Raw genomic sequence first — 26,080 nt, 5'->3', positions numbered from 1 at the left:
TCCGCTGAGGAATGGAGAGGTTATGTCACTACTTTAAACTGAGAAAGAGTACCATTAGTCCAGTCACCCATTTTGAACGTTTCTATGAATAATGCCCCCACCATCTGTGATATATTAATATCATGATCATGGTTAAATGATAATAGCACAGACGCTACGGTTGTGCGACAGTTGGAAGAGGAACCAGTGTTGATCCAAATGGGTCACATTGATGTAATATCACTTATCAGTGTTTGCTGACTGTAGTGAAGATGGTTACACAATACGATCTCATAAGAGGGTGGATAACAGATACTGTGCGGGTAACTGAAATACAATGCATGTATTTAGGAGCACATGGTCGCTGATTGGTGCCCCTATTATTAGGCACAGACCACCACCTTTGTATGCTTTAAGGATTAAGGTACAGATGGTACGCTTCTGTAGCCATTGGTAGAGAAACCAGTTTTTACTCTGTATTTTGAATAATCATGTAAATATCTTATCATTTTGTGGCTACTACAGGAATGATGGCTATATACTACGAATTCCTTTAAGAGGGCGGAGGACAGACAGTAATTGGTAAATAGAAATGTTAGGTACCTATTAAGGAGCACAATATTATTCTTTAATTTGATAGAGCTAATTAATGCTTTTTCTCCTGACTGTATGTATATAGAAATATTAGTACTCTATTCCAAGTTAGAAAAATAATTAGAACATCGAGAGCGGGATCGCCGTCTAAGCACGAGTCTGCCCTCTGTTTTCATTCTCACAGCACTCAGAGCAATGGATCGCTCACAACCTCGGCACTCTATTAGTTATCCTGCCGATGGGAAGGCGGAAATAACTGCATATTAACGCAGCTTAGCGTTCGTTCGTGGTCATTGTACCAGGAACGTACTTGGATCCAGGAAGTACAAGTGTTATACTTGGAGATCTGTCCGCCCGCATCACACCGAGTAAGTGCCAGCGTGATGCAGGCTTTGCAACACTCTTATTCCCTCCCAACACTTTTTGTCTTTCTGTGTAAGGAATATTCGTTTATGGTGTACAATTCCTCTACCCTATAGCTATCCTACTGAGATTCCAATAAATAGGAAAACGTGGCTACATTAAGCGGAGCTGTCAAATGGAAGATTGAGCACAACCCCTCTATATATATCAGCGCTCCATCGTGTGAGGTACTTTTAAATACTCAGGTGAAACACCATGATTTATGATTTATGTGCTGTGTAATTCAGTCAATGCCATGATTCATTTACGCGGCAAATTATTCCTTTCTTTCCTTGAACATGCGAACTAGGAACCCGGCCGGGTCCTCACGTGAGTCCTTTTCCTTATTCACTTCCACTAAGGCACCACATCATCATTAAGAGTTGTTCTTCTTTACAACCCAGGTAATTAGTGTAGAAGTGAGATCCTTTTCATAGTTTCTTGCACTAGTACCGGTATATGGGCCTTTTGCTAATTTTTTCACTTTATTTTAGATGTCCCTACATTGATAGTCCTGAAGAGACCCTAGATTCGCAGAAGGGTTGAAACGCCGTCGACCAGTACATAGGACGGACCACTATTCAGTCTGCGTCATTGTATATGTGGACTGATGTTAAATTGTACTCAAGTGACCGTTCTACACAAAATAATGGAAACCCTGTACTAAGAAATGTGTTTGTTTCACAATGTATAGTCACTTTATGGTTCCATGTTTCACTTGGGGACACTATGCACACGCCTTGCGTTTTTGATTCTAAGAAGTGTATATACTAATTGCTGTTTTTTTCATATAAAAAGCTATTTTGAATATACTGTGTAGAGAATTCCTTTTGCCCCCTGATATTATAGTCCTTACTGATTTATTACGATTGTGCTGGATTATTGGTTTTATTAATTTCCTATTATCCACTGGAACCTCTGTCTTTTTCATATATAGTAGTAAAATATAGCATAGCTCTTGTAGATTACCTTTATTTTTTATGTGCAGTGTTTATTACAACATTTAGAATTTTATCATAATGACCAAATAGATTAAGTTGAAAAAATCAATCCTATAATTCCTATAAAGTGCAAAGAAAGGTACTGACGCATGAATAGGAAATGCCACAAACGTTCTAAGGCTGAAGCATCTTTACACAACTAAGTAATAAAAAGCAAACATTCCAGCATGCTGTTAGAAGCTGTGTGCCTTTGAGAGATCTTATTTTGACAGTGAACTGGGCTTAAACAGTGTGAACAGTGTCGTACTTTGGTATTCGGAACCGCGTAAGGGACAGGGCCTTACCTCTGTCCATTTTGGTATTAGCGAACCGCAAATGGTAAATGCGGCACGTACGAGTGCTTTATGTGCCGTTCCAGCTACGAATGCACTGTGTACACGTATTCTGCTCAACTACGCGGGTTCCATTTTGGAAGCAGTGGCCATCTTGTCATTGCCCTCACATAGGCTATGATGGAGTTAATACGGGCCTTACAGTACACGGGCTTTCCCTCTGACTTCTCTGTGACCTGGGCAGCTGGCTCTGCTGCCCCGGGTCAAACCGGTCTCACGAGCTCCCCTTCCTCCTTCCACCTGTGATTCGTATCAGGGCTTGACCCGTCATAAAACCCTTTCATTCTACACAATCTCCCGGCTAATCTCTTCCACACCTGCTTGTTCTTGCTTTATGACTTGTTTCTCAAAACAGGAGATGCTCATATTTATTGGGGGGGTCTATTTACTTCAAACATGGGATCTGAACCTTCCTGTGTAAATCATTGTGGGCTGGCCGAACTGGAATGTGGGATGGTCATCATGACTCTGCTTTTTCGTTTGTAATGTATACTTATAATGGCCATATCGTAAACCAAGGAATGTATGCCTGGAGCATGATATTTTGTACTTAAGGAGAAGCCCGTTCCTATGATTTTCAGCAGTCTCCTGAGAACATACACGCTGTTGTACTTCTAGGATATCTGTCATTGGTCTGCAGCCAATAAACGATTCTTTGACTTCACCCAGAAGACTCTGTGTTTCTGTAGGTCCGGAACAGGGTGAAACCCCGAAGTCATAGGGTGTGTGCCCCTGCACCGCTGGGTCTAAAATACCCAGTACTTCAGTTTGGCGCCCAACTCGGGCCGATTTCAGCGGTACCAGTCCAAGCCAGAGGTTCGTGAGGAGCTTCGTGTGGAAATTCCGGAGGAAGGCCGCCACTTCATCGACCCCTGCATGTCGACGTGGTCCGAAAGTCTTTTCTGCGAGGTTCTCCGCGTCCCGACGGCTACGAAGGACTGCTGCCCTGATTAATCGACCTGTTTTGGACCCTTGACGAATCTGAGAGAGCGAAACAATCGAGAGAGTCTTCTGGTGACGCCATCGATCAGCAATATTCAGTTAAGTATAAGTGGAGCGTCTCCCATTTGTTTTGGTATCCCTCGGGATCGTTTGGTTTGATTTGGAAATTGGTGATTTGGTGTTTGCAAACCCCAAAGCCAGAGGACTCGTGTATTCACGAGAATATCGTAATCGATAATCCTTTGACGTTTGGATCTAGACTAGTGAGCGAAGATGCCTGGTTCTGGACTATTTGGTAGATTATTCTGTTTGGGTTGTGGAAAAGATTTCCAGCTGGAAGAATCATGTCCGGTTCCTCCGGTTGGAACTCCAACTTATGAGCTCTATGTGAAACATGGCGTAGGCCCCATTGCATATAACGAAGTATGGATCCACTACACCAGGAAAGACGGTGTTTTAAAATGGCCCCAAAATGGTAGTTTTGATACCGATATTTTAGATAATTTGGAAATTAAATTGTTTAAGAAGAAAGCCCGGCCGGCGATGTTTGACTCTTTCCGCTTATGGCGAAAGGAAGCCAAACAAAAGGAAATTAGGCTAGCGAAAAAGAATAAGAGAGAGAGAGGTATGTCAGTAATGCAAGCAGCTGTACAATTTAAAGATAATGAAGAGGAGCAAATGAATGAGCAATTGCACAGGCAGCGTAAGTTAGGGATTGACAAATGTTATCCAGCTTTGCCACATTCTAAGCAGGATGAGTCAGAAGAAAAGGAGAAAGATCCCTTAATGTCGCATTTGTTGAGTTCGCCACCCCCGTATGCTCAAACTGCCACGGCGCCTCCCCAGCTTGTAAACATGCCACCTCCGGTGCATATACTGCAAGCCTTGCCGCAACCGCCAGTTGCTCTGCAACCAGTTCCTATTCCTGTAGCGCAGTCTTCCCAAGCGCCTCCAGTAGTGCTTCCAACTACCCCCGCACTTCCTGCGACTTTGCTTAATCCAGTAACTGCCTCCCCTAACACTCTTCCTTCTACCACTCCAGTACCTGTCTCTACATCCTCTTTTCTTCCCTCTGTTTTTCCTCCTGTTCTCGCCTCAGCTTCTCCTTCAGCGCGACAGCGTTTAGCTAATGTGGTTACTACATTAATGTCGCCTCTCTTTGGGTCATCTGGTGCAACTCCTGGTGTACAGCGTAAGCAGTTGCGCAGCCAATTGCCTAACCCCGATGAGAAAAAGGTAATAGATCACATGGCGCGTAGATGGATCGTTTTTCCTTCACTGTATGATGTGGAATCGGTTGTTAACACTTTCCATCAATGGGATGCCCCGAAACAGAGATATGTATTCGAGAAAATGTGCGAAATTCTCTGTGAAGAATTGGAGGATAGTGGTAGAAATCCGAACCCGCAGGAATTGTGTAGAGTGAGGTTCGATTTTGGAACTGGTATAATTGTGGACCGCGAAGTAGATAAAGCAGTTGCGGTTGTATTGTCCTTAAGGAATGACGATTGCCAACAGTCATTGTTTGAACACGAGGTCCTTGTGGGGAAAAAGGCAAAAGCGCGACAATACCCTATGAGAGAAGTTCCCCCGGTATGGAAGGAAGCGGTTGCAGCTGTCGGTGGTAACCCCGCTGTGGCAGCGCATTTCCAGCGTGTTTGGGTGCATGTTCCATGGAAGCGCTCTGAGGTGTTAGCACTTAAGCAGACATTGCCTGATCCCCGTAAAAACCCAGCAGGTTATTATAAAGAGTTGTCACAGACGGCAGGGTCATGCATTATGAATCTGGCCGACATAGACATGTTGTTTGGTAATGTTGTTCCACAGCCTCTATGGGGATCAATTCGTAATGCAGATCACGATGCAGAACTAGGGGATACATGGGCTAACATTGTTGCTGCTGATGCTAGACAAACGGGTGGTGCGAAACCAGAACCTTTAGTAGCTGAACTGCCTGGTAGAATCATCACGTATATGAAGACAATAATGCCTGCGATGCGCGTAAATTGGGACAAGTTATCTGCATGTAAGCAGAAGAAAGATGAGACAGTGTCAGACTTCTTTACTAGGTTTGAAGAAACGTTTATTGACCACAGTGGGCAAGATATGAGTACTGAGGGTGGCCAACGGTTGTTTGTGGATAAGTTTGTGCAGAATTTACTCCCTGACCTGTGTAAAAAGTTGAAAGATTCAGAGAGTTCTTGGGCTGTTTCTTCTTCAGCGCAAATACTGGCTACTGCACAGTATTATGAAAACAGAGATAAAGACGAGAAAGATAGAACGGAGAAGAAAACGAAGGAATTAAAGACAAAGGTCCTTTTACAGCAGGCCTATCCACCACGTGGCGGCGGTAATAATTATAGACAACCCCAAGGTGTCTATCACCAACCCCAACAATTTCAGACTAATCAGCAAATGAATGGGTATTACCAACCACGTGTCCCTGTAGGTCCCAACCAATGTTCATACTGCAAAGAGGAAGGTCATTTTAAATATAGTTGTCCTAAATTAATGCAACGGAACGGTAATATGTATGGCGCAAGAGGTAGAGGTGGTCAGCAAGCTCCTAGAGGCAGAGGGCGTGGAAGTGTTCCACAAAACGCGCGTCCTCTTCCGCCCCAAAGCGCCATTAATAGCTTTGATCAGCAAGCTAACGCGACTAGTAATACGGCCCAGTATTACAATAATGATTATTATGCAGAGGACGGTGATGCAGAGAATAATGATTACTAGGATAGCCATAGACAGAGAGAGGGAGTTGTTTCAGTGCCAGTGGATCAGAGTGGACCGTATGTTGAGGTGACTACAGCAAATGTAACGGAGCCTTTTCTGCTAGACACTGGTGCTGCAAAGAGCTCAATCATGCATTCAAAACTCCCTGGCGCACCTTTGTCTGGCGATATAAATGTTTCAGTAGGTTTTTCTGGCGCCCCAGTTAGGAACCCGATTTCCAGTCCCATGTCGCTTTCTGTTGGACCTTGCGAGCTGAAAGCGCCCCTGATCCTGACAACAGGTTGTGGTGAGAATTTGCTGGGATTAGATTTGTTGAAAAGATTGCACGCTACACTGTATTGTTCTCCTTCAGGAGTACAACTTACATTAGGCAAGCCAGTGGTTTCTCCAATGTATTTGTCTAAAAACACGATGCCACCTGAATTGTCATCCCTTCCGGATGCCCTTTGGGCTACTGGTCCCAATGATGTGGGCCTCTTGGAAATACCACCATATGTGGTGACTCTGAAGGCTAATGTCAGACTGCCACGTATTCCCCAGTACAAGATCTCTAATGAAGGCCAGAAAGCATTGTTAGACATTGTCAGCGACTTGATTAATAAGGGTGTGATTGAAGAGACAAGAGGCAACGTTTGCAATAGTCCGATTTTACCTGTCTTAAAACGAACGGACCCTTCACAGCCACCTGTTTACAGATTTGTGATTGATCTTAGAGAGGTTAATAAGATTGTTGTGCCTCAGTTTCCGGTTGTCCCCGATATAACTGCCTTGTTAACGATGATTCCAGCCTCTGCTGCATGGTTTTCAGTGATCGATTTAAAGAATGCTTTCTTTAGTATCCCAATTGCAGAAGAGAGCAGAGACATTTTTGGTTTTAGTCTGGGAGGCCGAAGCTTCCGCTTCAAACGCGCTCCCCAAGGCTACTGCGAGAGTCCATCCATATACAGTCAAGCTTTGAAAGCGCAGCTTGATGCACTTGTTTTACCTAGTGGCGCTATCCTGATCCAGTACGTGGACGATTTACTGATCGCTGCGGATACTGAAAAGATCTGTAAAGAAGCCACATTGTCACTGTTGCGCCATTTATCCGCTTACCATCACAAAGTGTCTCTCTCTAAGCTGCAATATTGTCGACAAGAAGTGACCTACTTAGGTCATCTCTTATCGAAGGAGGGAAGGAGACTGACCCCAGAAAGAATTCAAGCCATTGCGCAGTTGAGTGTGCCAAAGACACAGAGAGAAGTGCGTGCTTTCTTGGGCATCACTTCATACTGTAGGCATTGGATCCCTAGTTTTTCTTTGTTGGCAAAACCTTTATTAGCATTAACATGCAAAGACACACCGAATCCTATCCCATGGTCTGAAGAGTGTCAGAAAAGTTTTGTGGAATTACGCAATGCATTATGTTCAGCTCCTGTGTTGGGCACTCCTGACTATAGCAAACCTTTTACATTGTATGTTCACGAGAAAGATGGATGTGCGTTGTCAGTGTTAACACAGCCTTTTGGCGACAGACCGCGCCCATGCGCGTATTTTTCATCCACCTTGGACCCTGTAGCGAGGGCATTGCCAAGCTGTCTGAGAGCGACAGCTGCTGCAGCGATGTCTATCCGACAATTGGCTGGTCTGGTAATGGACAACACATTGATTGTCATGGTTCCACACGCTGTAGACACATTATTAAATAGAACCAAGACACAACACTTGACTAGTGCGCGATTATCAGGGTATGAACTCACACTGTTAGCGAATCACATACACATAAAAAGATGCAATACGCTGAATCCAGCCACATTATTGCCGATTCCAGCAGACTCAGATGAGATTGAGCAACATGACTGTCTGTTCAGGACAGAAGAAGAGACGAAAGGGAGAGTAGATCTCAAAGATACTCCCCTGACTGAATGTGATGGCACTTTATGGGTAGATGGGTCATGTTTCAAGCTCCCTAATGGTGACACGACTGCTGCATATGCTATCACGACTTTGCATACGGTCGTGGAAACTGCACGAGTGCCACATAATTCGGCCCAAGCAGCAGAATTGATCGCCCTCACGAGAGCATGTGTGTTGTCTGAAGGAATGAGAGTGAACATATACACAGATAGCCAGTACGCCTTTGGCGTGGCTCATAATTTTGGGCGTTTGTGGAAAGAGCGTGGGTTCCTGACGTCGCATGGAGCTAAAATTCAGAATGGCAAGTTGGTGAATGATCTCCTTGAGTCACTGACCCTACCGTTGCAAGTTGCGATCATGAAATGCAGTGCGCATAGAAAAGTCACAGATGATGTTGGACGTGGGAATGCGTTTGCTGATGAGACCGCGAGAGAAACAGCACAGAATGTGAAGACTAGAATGTATGTTGCAGGCCCCGCAAGATGGGTTAATGATGTGGGAATGTATGAGAACACAATAGAGAGTGTGAAGTCGCTTCAGGCTGAAGCTACAGAAGAAGAGTTAAGCAAGTGGAGAGAGAGTATGGGTAAGTTGGATGAGAATGGTTGTTGGATTGACCTGACAGAACATAGGCGATGGTTGTTGCCTGATGCATATGTGCTTCCAGTGGTTACTATGGCACATGGAATGGCGCATATCAGTACGAAAGGTATTTGTAAGTTGTTGGCTCCAGTATGGCAGAATGTTGGGATTCCCAAGTGTGCAGAGAATGTGGTCAAGAATTGCATAGTATGCTTGAAGTACAACCCTGGTAGGGGAACCCCAACTCCGGCCGGTCACTTTGCACCCCCATCATGTCCATTCGAAGTTTTGCAGCTGGACTTTATTCACATGGAAAGATGCAACAACCTGAAATTTGTACTAGTGGTTGTTTGTGCTTTCTCAAAATGGGTAGAGGCTTATCCTCTGAAAGATAACACTGCCCTATCCACAGCCAAAGCCCTTGTGAAGGAGTTTTTCCCCAGGTTTGGGATGCCGAGAATGGTGTGGTGTGATAATGGAAGTGAGTTTGTGGGTAAAGTGATGAAGAGTGTATGTGAAGGTTTAGGCATAAGGCAGAAATTCCACGCTGCAAATCACCCCCAATCAGCTGGACTAGTTGAACGCTACAATGGAGCCTTAAAGCTCAAGTTGGCCAAAATCCAGGCGAGCACTGGTCTTAAATGGCCTGATGCTCTGCCTCTAGCACTCTTGTCCACCAGAATGACGATACACTCACGAGTGGGACTTAGTCCTTATGAAGTAGTCTTTGGCCGCCCGGCCAACGTATGGGGTGTGCCAAGGCCTACGAAGTTCAGTGAGATTGAGCATCCAGTACTGCTCGATTACCTGTATGATTTGACTGTTAAACTGCGTGTTTTGCACCAACAGGTACATAATACTCTTCCCCAAGCCTCTGAACCTCCTGGACACCCTATCGACCCTGGCTCGTGGGTCCTGGTCCGGAATTTCCAGCGTAAGGGCAACGACGAACCTCGCTGGATCGGCCCCCATCTTGTTCTTCTTTCGACAAGATCAGCAGTGCGAGTGAAAGGGAAGAAGCACTGGATTCATGGTACTCACTGCAAGGTAGTTCCCTTGCCTCTGCCATATGACCAGTGGGTCAACGAGGGTATCGCCGACTCAGAGACAGACATTGTACCTCGCTTTGTACCATTCAGTGACGCCCGCTTAAGAGACACAGCTTCAGTCCAAGAGAGTGACAATATTCTGCAGGAAGCTGTGCCGCCATCAAATCGACTGGACACCACTGAGCCTGAACTTTTGTTTCAAGACCAGACAGCACCTGGCCGTCTCCGCTATAACTTGAAACCTAGGCCCATGGACAAATAAAGATTTCCTCATTATTTCCCTTTTGACATTTTTTGCTCTCCCATCTGAAGGACTTTCTTGATTTTTGTTTTTCGAACCACCATCCGGGTTCTGCCGCAGGGTCGCGGTGCCAAGACTTTGGGGTACAGGCCGAAGACGCTAGGTCAACGGTTCTGGTTGGTCTAGGGCGTTTCCCTTGACTGACAGGCGTACTCCTTAGCAGAAGAAACTCATCCACCGCGAGCGGCCCGAGTAGAGGATGGAGTTTTGTAGGATGGAGAGACCGATTGAGGAAATGAACTCTCAAACAAGGATGTGTAGAATTGTAAAAAGTAAATGTTTTGTCTTTTTGTGCTTTGTTACACTGTGTAGTATCATGATGTTTATTGTAGGATGTGTGTTTTTCTCTGCTCCAAAACCCATTGCACCCACTCAACAGCCTATATCTCTTTCTACTGCCTCCTCTCACTCTTTTCACCCTTTGCCTGAGCACGAACAGACCCGACGATCAGAGTTCGTAAATAACTCGTTTATCCAACTCTTGCACCAGCACCAACTGGTAATGAATACGACCAATTGCTGGGTCTGTGGGTTAATGCCCCATACCACTAACAAGGGTATTCCCTACCTGGTGCTACCGTACAGTTACAATGGATCGTCATGGGCATTCCAAACCATATTTCTCTACGCCCTAGATACATACTCCCCTCGCCCACCGCGTTCCATCAGACCCATCACCAATAATAAGGCTTTGATGAAAGGAGTTGCCGATATGAGTAGGGATATTAATGCATACTCGTCCATTCCCAAAGAAGAGCTGAGACCTTATGTAGGATGGAACGCGACGGGGTATAGTATTAGTCTGGGTGAAAGACAGCGAAAAATCTCATCTCCAATCTGGGTCGTACCCCACCTGGGTCGGTTCTGCTTACAGGGTAATGGTCGGAACCCTAGGGCTCAACTGGGAAGAAGTGACTGTACTGAAACGTACACTTTCCCGTCACAGTTTTCCCCTGCATTTTTGGCTGCTAAGGGCACATATTTCATCTGTCATGACCGAGCATATACATGGCTGCCCCCTGATTTCTCGGGCACATGTTATATTGCGAACTTGCTACCGCCGACATTTACTGCCGCCTCTGACTATCACAAGACCAGAGTTGTGAGAGGTGTGATTAGTAAGGAGGACACTGCCGGTCAGGAAGCAGGAGACTTTTTCCTGGGTTTCCTGCCGTTTTGGGGACCTATGGTCAATAGTAGGAACCTGAGACAGCTGACTCGTGTGGTTGAATCCACCGTCAATGTAACGGCTGGTGCCCTTAGTAATTTGACAGCTGAGCTCCAAGCGGATCGCCTTATGACTTTGCAGAACCGCATGGTCCTAGACGTTATTCTTGCAGACCGCGGTGGGGTATGCAAGGTCATCCAATCCAGTTGCTGCATTTTCATACCAGATAATGCTCCAACAGTGTATCAAGCCATCTCCAAACTCCATAAAATATCTGAAGCCATACACGTGGATAAGGGAGATTGGTCACTGGTGGGGTGGTTCTGGGAATTGATATCTGCCTGGGGTTGGAAAGTTCTGATGGCCATTGGAATGATCTTAGCCATTCTTTTCCTGTTCTGTCTATGCATACAGTGTGCTCCTGCGATATGTGGCCTCTGTGCTACCTTATGTGTAAGGAAACCTGTATCGAGGGACGAGCTAAGTAATAGGATGATGCTACAGCAACATCTCCATGACTTCGTGAACATTGACCTAGACTCGGATTAAGATGAGTATAGTGATTGCCTATGTAAGGGCAAAAGGAGGGTCTGTCGTACTTTGGTATTCGGAACCGCGTAAGGGACAGGGCCTTACCTCTGTCCATTTTGGTATTAGCGAACCGCAAATGGTAAATGCGGCACGTACGAGTGCTTTATGTGCCGTTCCAGCTACGAATGCACTGTGTACACGTATTCTGCTCAACTACGCGGGTTCCATTTTGGAAGCAGTGGCCATCTTGTCATTGCCCTCACATAGGCTATGATGGAGTTAATACGGGCCTTACAGTACACGGGCTTTCCCTCTGACTTCTCTGTGACCTGGGCAGCTGGCTCTGCTGCCCCGGGTCAAACCGGTCTCACGAGCTCCCCTTCCTCCTTCCACCTGTGATTCGTATCAGGGCTTGACCCGTCATAAAACCCTTTCATTCTACACAATCTCCCGGCTAATCTCTTCCACACCTGCTTGTTCTTGCTTTATGACTTGTTTCTCAAAACAGGAGATGCTCATATTTATTGGGGGGTCTATTTACTTCAAACATGGGATCTGAACCTTCCTGTGTAAATCATTGTGGGCTGGCCGAACTGGAATGTGGGATGGTCATCATGACTCTGCTTTTTCGTTTGTAATGTATACTTATAATGGCCATATCGTAAACCAAGGAATGTATGCCTGGAGCATGATATTTTGTACTTAAGGAGAAGCCCGTTCCTATGATTTTCAGCAGTCTCCTGAGAACATACACGCTGTTGTACTTCTAGGATATCTGTCATTGGTCTGCAGCCAATAAACGATTCTTTGACTTCACCCAGAAGACTCTGTGTTTCTGTAGGTCCGGAACAGGGTGAAACCCCGAAGTCATAGGGTGTGTGCCCCTGCACCGCTGGGTCTAAAATACCCAGTACTTCAACAGCTTTAGTAGAAGTATCGTAAATGTGTGCAGCCAGGAGAAGTTAACAAACAAAAGAGTTCCACACAAAAGTGAATGAACATAGTAATTCGACGATGGGAACTGATAAGAGCCCCCTTTTATGATATATTAAATACAAGAGATTTCACAGCTGTACTGGCAAAACCTAAAAAATATTTATCTTAAGTTGATCAAAAACTTCCAACTATATAGATGCACTCCAACATTGTGAATAAGAAACAATGCACGATAATTGTCATTAGACACTAAATATAAATGTATTCACGTTGACACATTCCTTCTCGTTATTTCATATGACGTATGCCAGTGTAAGTTAACTTACCAAAAGTGACATGAGGAATTTATGAACATAAACAATCTGGATGCAGCCCACTTTTAAAGACATCCTGCTATCCACTTTAGACATATCTGTGTAGGCATCACCTTCAGTGGCATCTGGATACAGTGACATGTGAAATCTGAATACTTCATCGCCAACAATGGAAACAGCCTACAAGTGGCATAAGAATATTGTCAACTTTAAGTGCAATAACAAAACTGAAGTTTAATTATTGTCAGCAAAATACATCCATCCTAGTTCATCTTGTTGTTTTGTTTGGCACTATGTCCTAAATCCACACACTATATTCTATTAGTTTTTGGAAAGTGTAACAGTATTGAAGGCATCAAAAGGCAATAACCAGTTACCGGCACCTGCTTTTTTTTTTGTAAACACGATTGACTTACATGTTTAATCCATCAATGTGCATCAGCACATCTGTGGTTTATGAGACGCAAAATCCACACAGGTGAACAAGACACACGTGCTTAAAGACGCTGTACGTTGCGTTATACAGAATTTTATTTTCGATGGGACAGGCCTGTGTGGAGTGAAGAGCCAATCACAGCTAGTACACACTACACTGACTTATACACACTCTGCTCTCTCATCAAATACTACAAGTATGATGAAACCGTAGACGGGACCAGGCAGATGGCAGTAGGTTATGATCATGGATTGACATGGTAACCAATTCCATGTATAGTAGCTTTTGTGAATTGGGGGAGAGCATGACATTAGGTAAATGGGAAAAGTTCAGAGAAGCATTAATCAACAAATAAACAGTTATTTTGGATGAATGTTTAGATCCATACACCAATACAAAAACATAAATACAATATCGCCATTCGTACACGATCACCTTTTCAAATATACACACAAAGCAAATAACTTATAGATTTTAAATAAAATCACTATCAGAAATAGTAGATAATACTTAAACACAATGAAACCCAAAGCCAATTGAAAGTATTGTTTACTTAATAATTTATCAAACATTTTGTATTGGCGGACACCTTCCTTCCTATTTGTGAAAATGAATCCTAAAAACAAAGATTTCCGTATACCCCGCTTTAAGGCCTGATGAATTGGGTAAGAGGAAAGGAAATGCATCTCATCGTCCAATAAGAGATGTGAGGGACAGATGTCAACATTCCTTTCGCTCCATCATACCAAGAAGGTACAAAGAGGGAGAGTGTCCAAATGGAACCTTGATATAATGTCGCAGATGAAGCATAAATAGTTCACAGGCTCATGGCCTCAATTTGACTAATAAGACAATAGACCTGTTGCAATTTTGATTTATTAATCCACATGAAATCACAATTGTCTCTTTATCCCAAAATTTGGTTCATCAACAGAAATAGGCGAATTAAATATGTCTGTAAGGTATGACCAGGCTGCTCTTAGTGAGTTATTAGGTAAGACCAATGGTTAAAGCATTCATTACCTCGTTTTAAAGATAATACATCAAGAAGTCCTGCTGGAACACATTGGTATAAAGGTTCGCCCATAGTCTCAATCAAAATAAAACCATTCTCAAGGATAGGACATTGGCAATACCTTAACTCTGTCAAAGTGGCACTCATGCCTTCTCTATTACATGGCTTTGGCTGAAATCCTGAGAAAAACACTGTGTAGCCTGGCCGTGAGAGAGGACATATGGAAACATGAGCATTGCCTTTACTTCCTGTATTTTTCTATCAGGCTCTAGAGAGGGAACAAGACAAGTTTTCTATCAGTCCAGAGCTGGGGATGCTGTAGGAAAGTGCCACTTTTTGACATGGTCACCCCCACTTTTTGCTCACATATACTGATGTTGTTGATTGGTAGTGCACTATGTCCTTGCTAACAAGGCCACAGTGCTCTTTCCTTATGAACAAGACAAATTTTCAATTGTAACCAAATTGGCAAGGACTTTAGCACCCCGGTAAGCCCTAGTAAATGGTGTCCCTGGTACCCAGGGTATGGGTACTAAAGAAGATCCATAAGGGGTGCAGCATGTATTGTGCCAGCCTAAGGGACCAACATACAAACTGCATGCAGACTGCCATTGCTGGATGTGTGAAATGGTGCAAACCATACTGAAAACACGACATCTGCCATACCCCTGTACACTGCACATATTATATGCGGGTCACCCCTACAACAGGTCTTAGCGTCCTAAGGCACGGTGCATTATATTACATGTGAGGGCACATCTGCACAAGCAGATGTGTCCCTGCAATGCCTAGTTCCATCGCAAAGCATTGCAAGTGATCAGGAAGCCATCTTAAGGTATGTACTGGGCACTAGTCATTACGAGTTACCCAGCTACAGAATGGCTTCACTGCAAATACTGATGTTTGGCATCAAACATCTCATCTTAATAAATTCCGGCTAATGCCAGTACCCATTAATTCTGACATGCACAAAGAGGGCACCTTGGAGGTGCCCCTTAAACCCTTACTACTCAAAGAGTAGGCTGGCTGACTGGTATCTGGTGATCACACCTCCTCCAGAAAGATGGCTTACAGATTAACATCTGAAGGCTAGAGGCTTCAAAGCCTCTACTGCCTTTGAAATGTGACCATGGCTTCCCCCCAGACCTGGGGAATATCACGCCCTGCCCTGAGGCCATTTGGCACCAGAGCATGCAGGCAATTAGATAGTCAGAAGGCGTGTCACCTTTACAGGCTAGGCACACCACCTGAAGTGGTCAGTCGAAGAAGGGTTTCACCATCTTGGTTTTGATGGAACTAGGAACTCTGTGTCAAGATTATTCCCACTCCTTGCTGGAAGTGGTCATTTAGGGGGTGCAGACACCCCAGGGGTAGGTGGTCTATTGGCTACTACCCTACACTCCGATAATCTATCATTAACTAATGTCTCTTACAGATATATCGTTACACAAGTAGTAACTTGTGCATCTGAAAGAGACACGTTAGTGACAGATTCCTTACCTTAGAATAGATACCCCAGCAATACCAACCCAGGTGGTGGGTCTGTGAACAAGATTACACCAGAAAGTCACGGAGAACAGAACAGCCAAAGAAGCCGTCTCTCCGGACCCGACTGTCAAGGCAGTAATGCTTGGTAAATGTGTGAAGCGAAGACCACGTAGCTGCCTGACAAATGTCCTGCAAGGGGACGCCGCGTCCCAAGGCAGTAGTGGCTGCAGTTGCCCTGGTCGAATGGTATCGCAGCCCCACAGGAGGCTCCTTCTTAGCCAAGAAGTAACATGCTTTGATGCACAGAACGATCCACTGCGAGATGGTCCTTTTGTGCACAGCACGACCATTTTTGGCACCCACGTAGCCAACAAAGAGCTGGTCATCCACCTGGAACTGCTGCGTACGCTTCAGATAGAATGCAAGCCCACGTTTTGGGTCTAGACGGTGGAGCCTCTCCTCCTCCCTTGACAGAGGCGGAAAGAAGGTGGGCAAAGAGATGGTCTGCCCGATGTGGAAGGGCGTGACAACCTTTAGCAAGAAAGAAGGACGGGTCCTTAAAACCACCTTGTCCAGATGAACAGAAAGGAAAAGAGGCTTGGAAGAAAGAGCCCGGAGCTCACTCACTTGTCTGGCAGAGGTGATAGCTACCAGGAAAGCAGTCTCGAGAGTGAGAAGATGCAAAGGACATTCATGAAGGGGCACGAAGGGAGCGCACATCAGATATGCCAAGACAAACTTTAAGTTCCATTGAGGCATTATAAACGGCACGGGAGGAAACGTGTACGTAATGCCTGTCAGGAACAGTTAACAACCGGGGACTTAAAAAGAGAAGGCTGATCTGGAAGCCGTAAAAAGGTGGAGATAGCCTGAAGATAACCTTTGATAGTGCCCAGAGCAGAGCTCTGCTGGGCAAAAGAAAGAAGGAACAGAAGGACTTCAGAAAGAGGGTCAGAAAGGGGATGCACAGCCTTCGCTGTGCACCATGCCACAAACTTGTTCCACCTGCAGGCGTATACCGTTTTAGTGGAGGGACGCCTGGCTGCCAGAATGACATCACAGACCTCGGGAGGAGGATCGAAAGCAATCAACTGTCGCCGCTCAATCTCCATGCATGGAGGTGGCGGCTGGACAGGTTCAGGTGGAGGACTGTCCCCTGCTGCTGCGACAGAAGATCCTCCCGAAGAGGCAGACGGATCGGGGGATCGATCGCCATGCTGAGTAGCTCGGGATACCAGTATCTTCGTGCCCAATCCGGAGCCACAAGGATGACTTGGGCTCAGTCGCGCCGAATCTTCTTCAGCACTCTGGGCAGAAGTGGTATAGGCGGAAAGGCATACAATAGACCGCAACTCCACTTGTGACGAAAAGCGCCGCCTTGGAATTCCTACGCGCAAAACTGATGACATTGCGCGTTCTCTTCAGTGGCCAATAGATCTAACCAAGGCTCTCCCCTCTGCTGAAGAGACCTTGCACCACGTCCGAGTTCAGATGCCATTCGTGATCCATTAAGCACTGGCGGCGGAGTTCGTCCGCCCTGGCGGTCAGAGAACCTGCCAGGTGTTGAACCACCAAGGTAATGCCTTGATGTTCCAGCCATGTCCAGAGGCGCAGAGCCTCCTGACATAGGGTCCAGGACCCCCCCCCCCAGTTTGTTGCAATACCACATGGTGGTGGTGTTGTCCGTGAACACCTGCACCACACTTGCCCGGACAGAGGGAAGGAATGCCTTCAGTGCAAGTCGGATCGCCCGAATCTCCAACAGATTGATATGGAGCCGGGACTCTGCCGGAAACCAGAGGCCTCTGATCTCCGCCTCTCCCAAGTAGCCTCCATCCCAGGAGGGACGCATCCGTCACCACTGTGTGCTCCGGTTGGGGAAGGGAGAGGGATCTGCCACTGACCCAATCGCGATTTGTGAGCCACCATCGCAATTGTCGTGCATTGCCCTTCGAGATCTGGACATGATCGGACAGATTGCCCTGATGCTGCGCCCACTGGAACTTCAGGTCCCACTGCAGAGCCCGCATATGCCATCTGGCATGTGTCACCAGCAGGATGCAGGAGGCCATCAGGCCCAGAAGCCGGAGGGCCATCCTGACTGAAACCCAGGACAGAGGCTGAAAGATCGGAATCATAGCCTGAATATTCCGGACTCGTGGCTCGGGAGGATAAACCCGAAACAGCATCGAATCCAGAAGCGCTCCAATGAAGGGGAGCTTCTGAGATGGACTCCGGTGCGACTTCGGCACGTTGATGGAGAACCCCAGCAAATGCAGGTCGGCCGGCTGTAGTCTGAAGTTGGTTGATGACTGCCTTGGGCGAGCCCGCCTTCAACAACCAGTCATCGAGGTAGGGGGAAGACTGACACCCCCGACCTGCGCAGATGAGCTGCGACCACCGCCATCACCTTCGTGAACACCCGAGGGGCGCTGGTAAGGCCGAAGGGGAGCATGGCAAACTGAAAATGCTCCTGGCCTACCGTGAATCGCAAGTAACGCCGGTGGGCCGGCAGGACAGGAATGTGAAAATATGCGTCCTGCAAGTCCAACGCTACCATCCAGTCTCCAGGGTGGAAGGCAGCCAAGACCTGAGCCAGAGTCAGCATTTTGTACTTCTCCTTCCGGAGGAAGCGGTTGATGTCCCGGAGGTCCAAGATCGGACGCAGACCCCCTTTGTCCTTCTTGGGGACCAGAAAGTAGAATAACAACCATTCCCTACTTATGGCCCAGGGACGCACCCGATGGCCCCTTTGGCCAAGAGGGCCGCGACTTCCTGCTGGAGAGTCGCCAAGTGTTCCCCCGACAAGCGTTGGTACCGAGGTGGCATGACTGGAGGGGTGGACTGGAAGGGAAGGGAGTAACCCTTGCGAATGATCTGCAAAACCCACTTGTCCGATGTGATAGCGTGCCAGTGGGGGAGGTGATGACGAATCCTGCCACCCACAGGCGTGGGGTGCTCCACAAAGCTTAGATTAGGAACGTTTGGAGGTAGAAGCAGCGGGGGCGGAGGTAGACTGTCCCCCACGCTGATTCCCAGACCTGCCCCTACGGAAGCTGCGCCCGCGGCTGCGCTGAGGCTAGTTCTGCACAGGCTTGCTGAAGGAACGTGCCTGGGCACCCCTGCCTTGGCCACGAAAGGAACGAAAACCAGGAGTAGCCGGGCTCTTCGTGGAAAGACCCAAGGACTTGGCCATGGCCAGCGAGTCCTTAAAACGCTCCAGTGCACTGTCGGCCTTATCACCAAACAGGCGAGTGCCATCGAAGGGCATGTCCATGAGCGAGCTCTGGACATCGGGCGAGAACCCGGTAGATAGCAACCAGGCGTGGCGACGCAGTGCCACAGTCCTAGAAATAGCCCTGCCCAACGAGTCAGCGTTGTCCAAACCACACCGAATGGCGAACTTAGCCGCATGCTTACCCTCAGGAACCGCCTGGCAAAGCACAGCATGGACCACCTCAGGACACTGAGGCAACACCTGAGTACCGTATCCCACAGCGCGTAGGAATAGCGGCCCAATAAACAGGCGGTGTTCACCAACCACAGCCCCAAGCTGGCCGAAGAGAACAACCGCTTACCGAACTGATCCAGCTTCTTAGAGTCCTTATCCAGCGGAGCCGTGGGAAAGGCACTCCGCTACTTCGAGGCCTGGATGACCAGACTCTCAGGTGTGGGATGAGTGGTCAGAAACGCGGGGTCACCAGGCGCCGGGCGGTGATGCCTGGCGACATTCTTATCCACAGGTGCCCCCATGGCCGGCCAAGACCAAGTGCCCAACAGGTCGGTTGAGAGCGTCGTTGAAGGGAAGCAGTGGCTCCGACGAGGTAGACGCCATCTGGAGCACCTCAGTGAGGAGATTAGTTTTGAGGGCCATCGTAGGAAGATCGAGGTGGAGGACCTCAGCAGCCCGACGGAGCACCATCGTATAGGAAGCACCCTCCTCCATGGTAGGTGGGGGAGAGACAAACCCTGGGTCAGAAGAGACATCGACGTCGCCGGCGTCCTCCAAATCGTCCACCCAGTCCTGCTTGGAGTCACACTGACGTGCAAGAGGGTCCTCGGACCCCTCCCAGTCATCCTCCCCCTCCATTGCAGGAGGAACCGGCCGCGGCAGTAGAGCCGGAGCCGGGGAAGGGACATACGGCATCGTAAACGGTAGCAGGGCAGGTACTCCGGGCTCTGGGGGTTGCTGGCTGCTGGACTCGCTGGAGTTCTTCCTGTAGGAAGGGTGTAGATGAGACAGACCGGAAGCACTGGGGCCAAGGCAGTTGGTGTCCTCTTCTCCTTCCTGGGTCAGCATGGCTCGTCGGTCCTTCTTTCTTCCTCAAATCTGAGGAGGCCAGGTTCAGGGTCACCCCTAAATACTCCATTTAGGGGCATTAAAGGGGTGTGCAGGTCGGGACCAATGTGTCTCTTTCTTGGGGTGAGTACACCCCCTATTATGCAACCCTCCAGTGGGAGGGGGCACGAGCCTCTTCCTAATTGGATGAGATTCCTCATATTCAAGAAGGATGGGAATGAGATGTGTACTTCAACTCGCCTCTCCACCTGAGGGGTGAGGTTGGCAAAGGCGGGCACACCTCTCTTCCTGGCATGGATTTCCCACTGATTCTCCCACCCAGAGTGGGAGTCAGAACCGGTGGGAGCCAGTTGCTGGGGGCAGTAAAAGTAAGGGACAGCGTCCAAAAGTGGCAGGCCTTTGAAGCTTTCCCTTTCACGGACCCAGCCCATCCTGGGGGAAGAGGCATGACAAATCTGCCCAGGATGGGCTTTGTTTCTGGACCCAGAGAGCAGAGGCTCTCCACCCAGGGGTCCAGAAACCTGTCTGGTGGTGGTAAATGGTGCACAGCCATTCAGGAACCACACCAAGGCTGGTTGATTTTCAGGGGGCATCCCTAAGATGCCCTCTGAGTGCATTTTATTTTAAATCCCACACTGGCATCAGTTGGTGCTTAATGTGCAGAGAAGTTTGCAGCCAAACGTACCAGTTTTTAGTAAAGCCATTCTGGAGCTGTAGAGTATATAATGACCAACTCCCAGACCATATACTCTTTAGGCTTTACTACACTTATAATGTCTAAGAATGGACTTATACACTGTAGGGTTACAGGGCTCATGCATTGGTACCCTCACCTTACGGTAGTGCACCCTGCTAGGGGATGACTTACCTAGACCTCAGGCAGTGGATTGCAGGCATGGCACAAAGGGATGGGTGCCATGCAGACTCTTCACTTTTCTCTGCACCAAAACATGCAGCATGTAGTGGCAGTGTGTATGTGTTAAGGTGCATGGCCTCTAAGGGTGGCACAATAGGTGCTGCAGCCCTTAGAGGCCTTCCCTGGTCACTGTGCCCTTGGTACCCATGGTACATTTTACAAGGGCTTACCTGTGGCCAGGGATGTGCACATTGTGGATACAAAGGTACAGTGTTGGGAAAGAACAAAGGCCCTGGGAACCTTATTGGCAGGGACCCAGGGCACATCAAGTCAGGTTGCATCAGATGTCAAGCAAAAAGTGGGGGGAAACCATGCAAAAAGGGGCACTTTCATACACAGCCTCCCTTTACCCCAAAAGGAAAGAGGATGAGATTAACCTTTCCCTAGAGAGACTTAATTGTCTAAGTGGAAAACTCTGGAAAGGCCATCTGCATTGGCATGGGCAGTCCCAGGTCTATGTTCCACTGTAAAGTCCCAGTCTGTATTAGCAATCTGAGAGGTCTGTGGTCAGTTTGAACAGGGAAGTAAGTACCAAACAGGTACAGTCTCAGCTTCTTTGGGACCAATCCACAGCAGAGGATTCCCTCTCAATGGCACTCCAACGCTGCTCTCTGGGGAGTAGCCTTCTGCTAATGAAAGCAACAGGTTGGTCTTGTCCATCATTGGTTTGAGATAGGGCCTCTCTATAGCTCAGAGGCATCAGTCTGCACTATGAACTGCTTGGAGTAATCTGGACCCTTGGGAGTAGCTGCCTCTTTTACGGGAGCAAAAGCCTTTTGGCAGCCAACTGTCCAGTTTACTTTCTTGGGCATCTTGTTGGAGGTGAGTTCAGTGAGGGGAGTCACAATGGACCCATATCCCTTCATAAGCCTCCTAGAATACACAGTCAAGCCAAGGAATGCCCTGACATGGGTCTGGGTTGTTGGAGCTTACTAGTCCAGAATGTTCTGGATTTTGGGTTGAAGGGGTTGGACTAGACCTCCATGGCACTTTGATGCCTTGATAGTTAGTATCACACTGATCACAAATGGCAGTGGTTATAAAAAGAACAATCAGCACCTCCGTAATGTTTGTAAAATATTAAAGAACTTCATCTATATGCTTGCTCAATACAAAACACTGTGCCACTTATTAAGTATTGCCCCGTATGAGGAAAACCGAGATTCCCCTCTATACATAAATTCAAATGATACAATATAGAGCACAGCAAAATTACTGTTGTCAGTCAATTTGAATTTCAAACAAACAAATGGAGAAAAGGAACTGTGTGTACAGACTAATATGGTCCAAATACAAGACAATACAAATGGAATAGTGTCCATATAGGAAATGTCAATCAAGCTTATAGTCTAGTAGAAATGTTGTAGTCACGTTGATGCAGATAGCAGACACATGTTTTGGCGTGTAGATGACTTCCTCAAGGCTCGGACGCGAACTTAGTAGACACAAATAAGGTCAGTAGTCCTCTAATCATTTTGTTGAAAAGTAGAATAAAACAATGGAAAGAATCACAGTGTCAAGCGTCGAGAATGTTGAAAGAAATCCTCGATTCTTTCAACTGAGCTGGATAATATCTACAGAACGGGGTGCATTTGGAGCATTCACTGTCCACTGATGCTAACATACATTGGTGAGCTGCGGATCTTTCTATGAATCTTCTGACTCCAACTACGTTTAAGATTGTTCCATTTTCTATTTTGACACATAAGGGCATCAATAACTTACAGATACCTACTAATACGTATTGTGCCCCCAAGCTACGTACCTCCAATCTCATATACCATATGGGGCATATTCCTACCAAGCATCTAAGTATTATTTTCATTCTCGATGCTTGACACTGCGATTATTTCCATTGTTTTATTCGTTGTATTCCTAAGGCTATGGGTGGTTCAAATGGACCCACTATATCCACTCCTACCCTCTTAAATGGAATCCCAACCACTGGTAGTGTGATTAGGGGGCGTTTGGGTGCCCTCCTGTCTTGATACTAGCTTGACTGGTGACACAGGAGCTTACAAACTCCTTCACTTGTTGGAAAATCTGGGGCAAAAAAAAGTGGGTGATCAATCTTTCCCATGTTTTGGTCTGGTCCAGATGCCGAGCTAGGGGGATGTCATGTACTAAGGTGTGTAGGAACTCCCTATACAGCTGAGGCACTACCACTCTACTAGTGGCTCCAAGTTTGGGGTCTCTGGCCTCACTGCACAGGAGGCCTTCCTCCCAAAAGACTGTGTGGGAGCCATTGACATCTCATTGCTCCTGCGCAGCAGCTTTCTGCCCCAGGCGTTCAAGAGTGGGGGAGACCTGCTGCCCAAGGCACAACTGTTCCCTAGAGGGTCCCTGGCCCCAAGAGCTCTACCTTGTAAGGTAGAAACTCCATGGGTTCAATTCCCTCTGAAGCTGACAAGTCCCCTCCCTGAGGAGACAGGTCCTGATCTTTTTGCTGTATGGAAGCTGCTTCACCAGTCTTCCTACCTTTCCTTTACCTGGAGGCTGGACCATCATTTCAGGCTCCAGTCCTCCTTTTTAACCCTGTGCTAGGCACTGTGTACTTCTTTTTTTAAACACTATCTCAGGGATTTGTAGCATGGCTGCATGTGTCTTTGTTTCTACCTCAGCCCATGTTGAGGTCTCCATATCATTTCCAAGCAGAGACTTTGGAGAGACCACTACCTGTTTCTGACCAGCAACCACCCCCCCCCCCCCCAAAGTCTGATTTCACGATAGCCATGGCATAGTTAGTGGTGACACTGTCAGAATTGGTACATGGATAGGTTTATCCAGTTAGGCATTGCTCTGGGGAAACCAGTGTATCTCTCACCATGGTGACACTGGCACCTGTATCCCTCAGGGCTTCTATCTTAGTACCATTCACTAAGGGGTACATTAAAGTAGGAGGCCAGAGAGTCAAAGTGGCTCTTCAGTGACTAAAACAACCTCAGTGTGAACCCCGATTTGCTCTGGGCACTCTACTGATTCCATCTGGAGAGTTGCCATACCTGTAGGTACTGGTGGGGGGCTAGGAGGTGGTTTGTTGGGACAGGCAGCATCTCCAGTTTGGTGTCCGTTCTTGTTACAGTGGAGACATCAGGCCTTTGCAGGATCAAACTTTTTCCCCGTATACCCACTAGTGGGCTAGGAAGAGTTCTTGGGCCCGCCCTCTGACCAGAAATTTAGGAGCATTTAGAAGAATCTTGTGTTTAATCTTTGGGTTTCTCGCCCTCTTTCCCCTTGGGAGGTGACCCCTTTCTTTTGGTCACCCCAGTGGTTGTCTTGGTTACCCTTGTCTTGACCCAGTGGTCTGCCTTCTTTCCCAATTCTTGGGACCTAGGTCTACCAGATGCTGATGCAACTTTCATTGATGCAGTTACTTAAAATGTGTTCTTTCATAAACAAATTACAAAGACCATCTTAATCTTGCACTTTACTTCCAGTCAACCAGCCACCTAGTGTCTTTACTGAGTAGTCTACGAATTCCACCCAGGACTGACTCTGGGATTTCTGAGCCCTCCTAAATTTAATTCTGTACTCCTCAGTAGTGAGTCCAAAGCCCTCAATCAGTGTGCTCTTCAAGAGTTCATAGCACTTTTTTTCTGCCACTCTAAGTGTCAGTAGTCTGTCTCTGCACTTATCAGAGAGCAGTTCCCATAGGAGTGCCCCCCAGAGAGACGTCCTCACTTTTCTGGCTGCACAAGCCCTATCAAATGCTGTGAACCACTTGGTGATGTCATCACGGTCCTCAAATTCAGGGGCAATCCCTTTGGGGATTTTAGGATCATAGGATCCTTCTCTTTCTAAACTTTTTAAATTGCTGTCACTATTGATATGCCCATCTCTGCTCTCTTTTTCTAGAGCTAGGAGCCTAGTCTCTAGATCTAGTCTTTTGGTCATCCCTATTAAAAGGAGATCCTCCTCAGTGAGGCTGTCCTCACTGTCTGGTTTGGAGTTGGCACTACCTCTATAGGAGCCAGCCCCTGTACCTCTTGGGTGTGGAGGGTAGGACACAAAGTCCCTTTCCTCCCTAAGTAGCTGAGGTGGTTGGTCTAAGACTTCATCATCCTCACTACTTTACCTATTCTCTTGAAGGTCTTCACCTTCTTCTGTGGGGTGGTTCCTTGCGTGCCCTGCCAGGAACTCCTGGAGTGGTCTCCTGGTAGGGTTACCCAGTTCATATCTGTTTAGCCTTACAGAGAAGCCTTAACTCTCTAATATCTAGGTTGGAGTATGGGGTGAGGTCGAGCTCCTCAGCCATATTCCCTGGATTGCTCATTATATTTCTACAGTGGGGTTCTTTTTGGAAGTCCTACACTAACAGTTCTAGCTATTTCCCCCCTAACTTCAGTGACTTCTACTTTTCTAAAAATAAAATACTGCAGGGTCTTAACACAAAGCCCTAACAAGACTTTTAGAAAAAATAGTCAGTTCAAAAAATGATTTGGACTAAAGACAATTTTTTGATTCTTGTCATATGATGAGAGGTTGACTAAGTTAGTCCAATAAATGCACCACTGATCCACCAATGTAAGAAGCTGGCTCTGTATATACTATGCCAAAATGAGGTATAGTATGCACAGAGTCCAGGGAGCCCCCAGAGGTATAGCAGAGGCTAAATTAGGTAAGTACTTACAGCCCTCTTTGTGGTAGTGTGGATGCGAGCAGTTAGGCTTATCCATAGGTTGTCTTTAGCATTTATTGTATTCACTGAATCAAGAACTGATGTAAACGTTACTTACCTTTGGTAACATAACATCTTGAGACACACAGGCTAGCCGCAGATTCATTAACTTTTGAATTCTCCCCAGGCGCCAGTCTGGATCCGGAAATTTTTCAGCAGTGCCTCTGCGAGCCTGGGGACGGCGTCGTACAGCTCCTTGATGACATCGACTCCGGTCTTGACGTCAGGGGAGCCATGCAAGTCCACTCCGGGCTGTGGACGTCCGTTTCTTCTGTGAAACCTTCCACACCAGAACACGGAGCCACTATGGAAACTGGCTGTGGCAGCAGAGTGCCAAAAAGATCAATCTTTGAAATATTAATATAGAAGAAACATGGTGTGGTAATAACAGACATGTTTCTTTAAGAAAACCCCAAAAGAATCAACGAAACACAGGGCTAAATGACTTCACTTTTCTCTGCACCAAAACATGCAGCCTGCAGGGGCA

The 26,080-nt window shown here is 47.0% G+C and overlaps 2 protein-coding genes across 2 annotated transcripts in view; one reads left to right on the top strand and one right to left on the bottom strand.

Moving 5' to 3' along the window:
- VPS13C (vacuolar protein sorting 13 homolog C) overlaps positions 1 to 26,080 on the bottom strand; it is a 2,873,871-nt gene that overhangs the window by 1,505,670 nt on the left and 1,342,121 nt on the right. Inside the window, exon 43 of the mRNA XM_085648297.1 lies at positions 12,773 to 12,940. Within this exon, the coding sequence (XP_085504423.1) occupies positions 12,773 to 12,940 (168 nt within the window). The remainder of the gene's footprint in view (positions 1 to 12,772; positions 12,941 to 26,080) is intronic.
- On the top strand, positions 819 to 12,699 carry LOC146857699 (uncharacterized). The gene is made up of 5 exons (XM_085646751.1): positions 819 to 941; positions 1,053 to 1,163; positions 1,286 to 1,379; positions 1,470 to 4,672; positions 12,643 to 12,699. The coding sequence occupies exons 4-5, from the start codon at positions 3,524 to 3,526 to the stop codon at positions 12,697 to 12,699; spliced, it is 1,206 nt and encodes a 401-aa protein (XP_085502877.1). The 5' UTR covers positions 819 to 941; positions 1,053 to 1,163; positions 1,286 to 1,379; positions 1,470 to 3,523.

This window comes from Triturus cristatus, chromosome 3_2 (genome assembly GCF_964204655.1).
Source record: "Triturus cristatus chromosome 3_2, aTriCri1.1, whole genome shotgun sequence".
NCBI lineage: Eukaryota > Metazoa > Chordata > Amphibia > Caudata > Salamandridae > Triturus > Triturus cristatus.
Note: the sequence above shows the minus strand (reverse complement) of the source record. Positions and strands in the feature narration are given on the sequence as shown.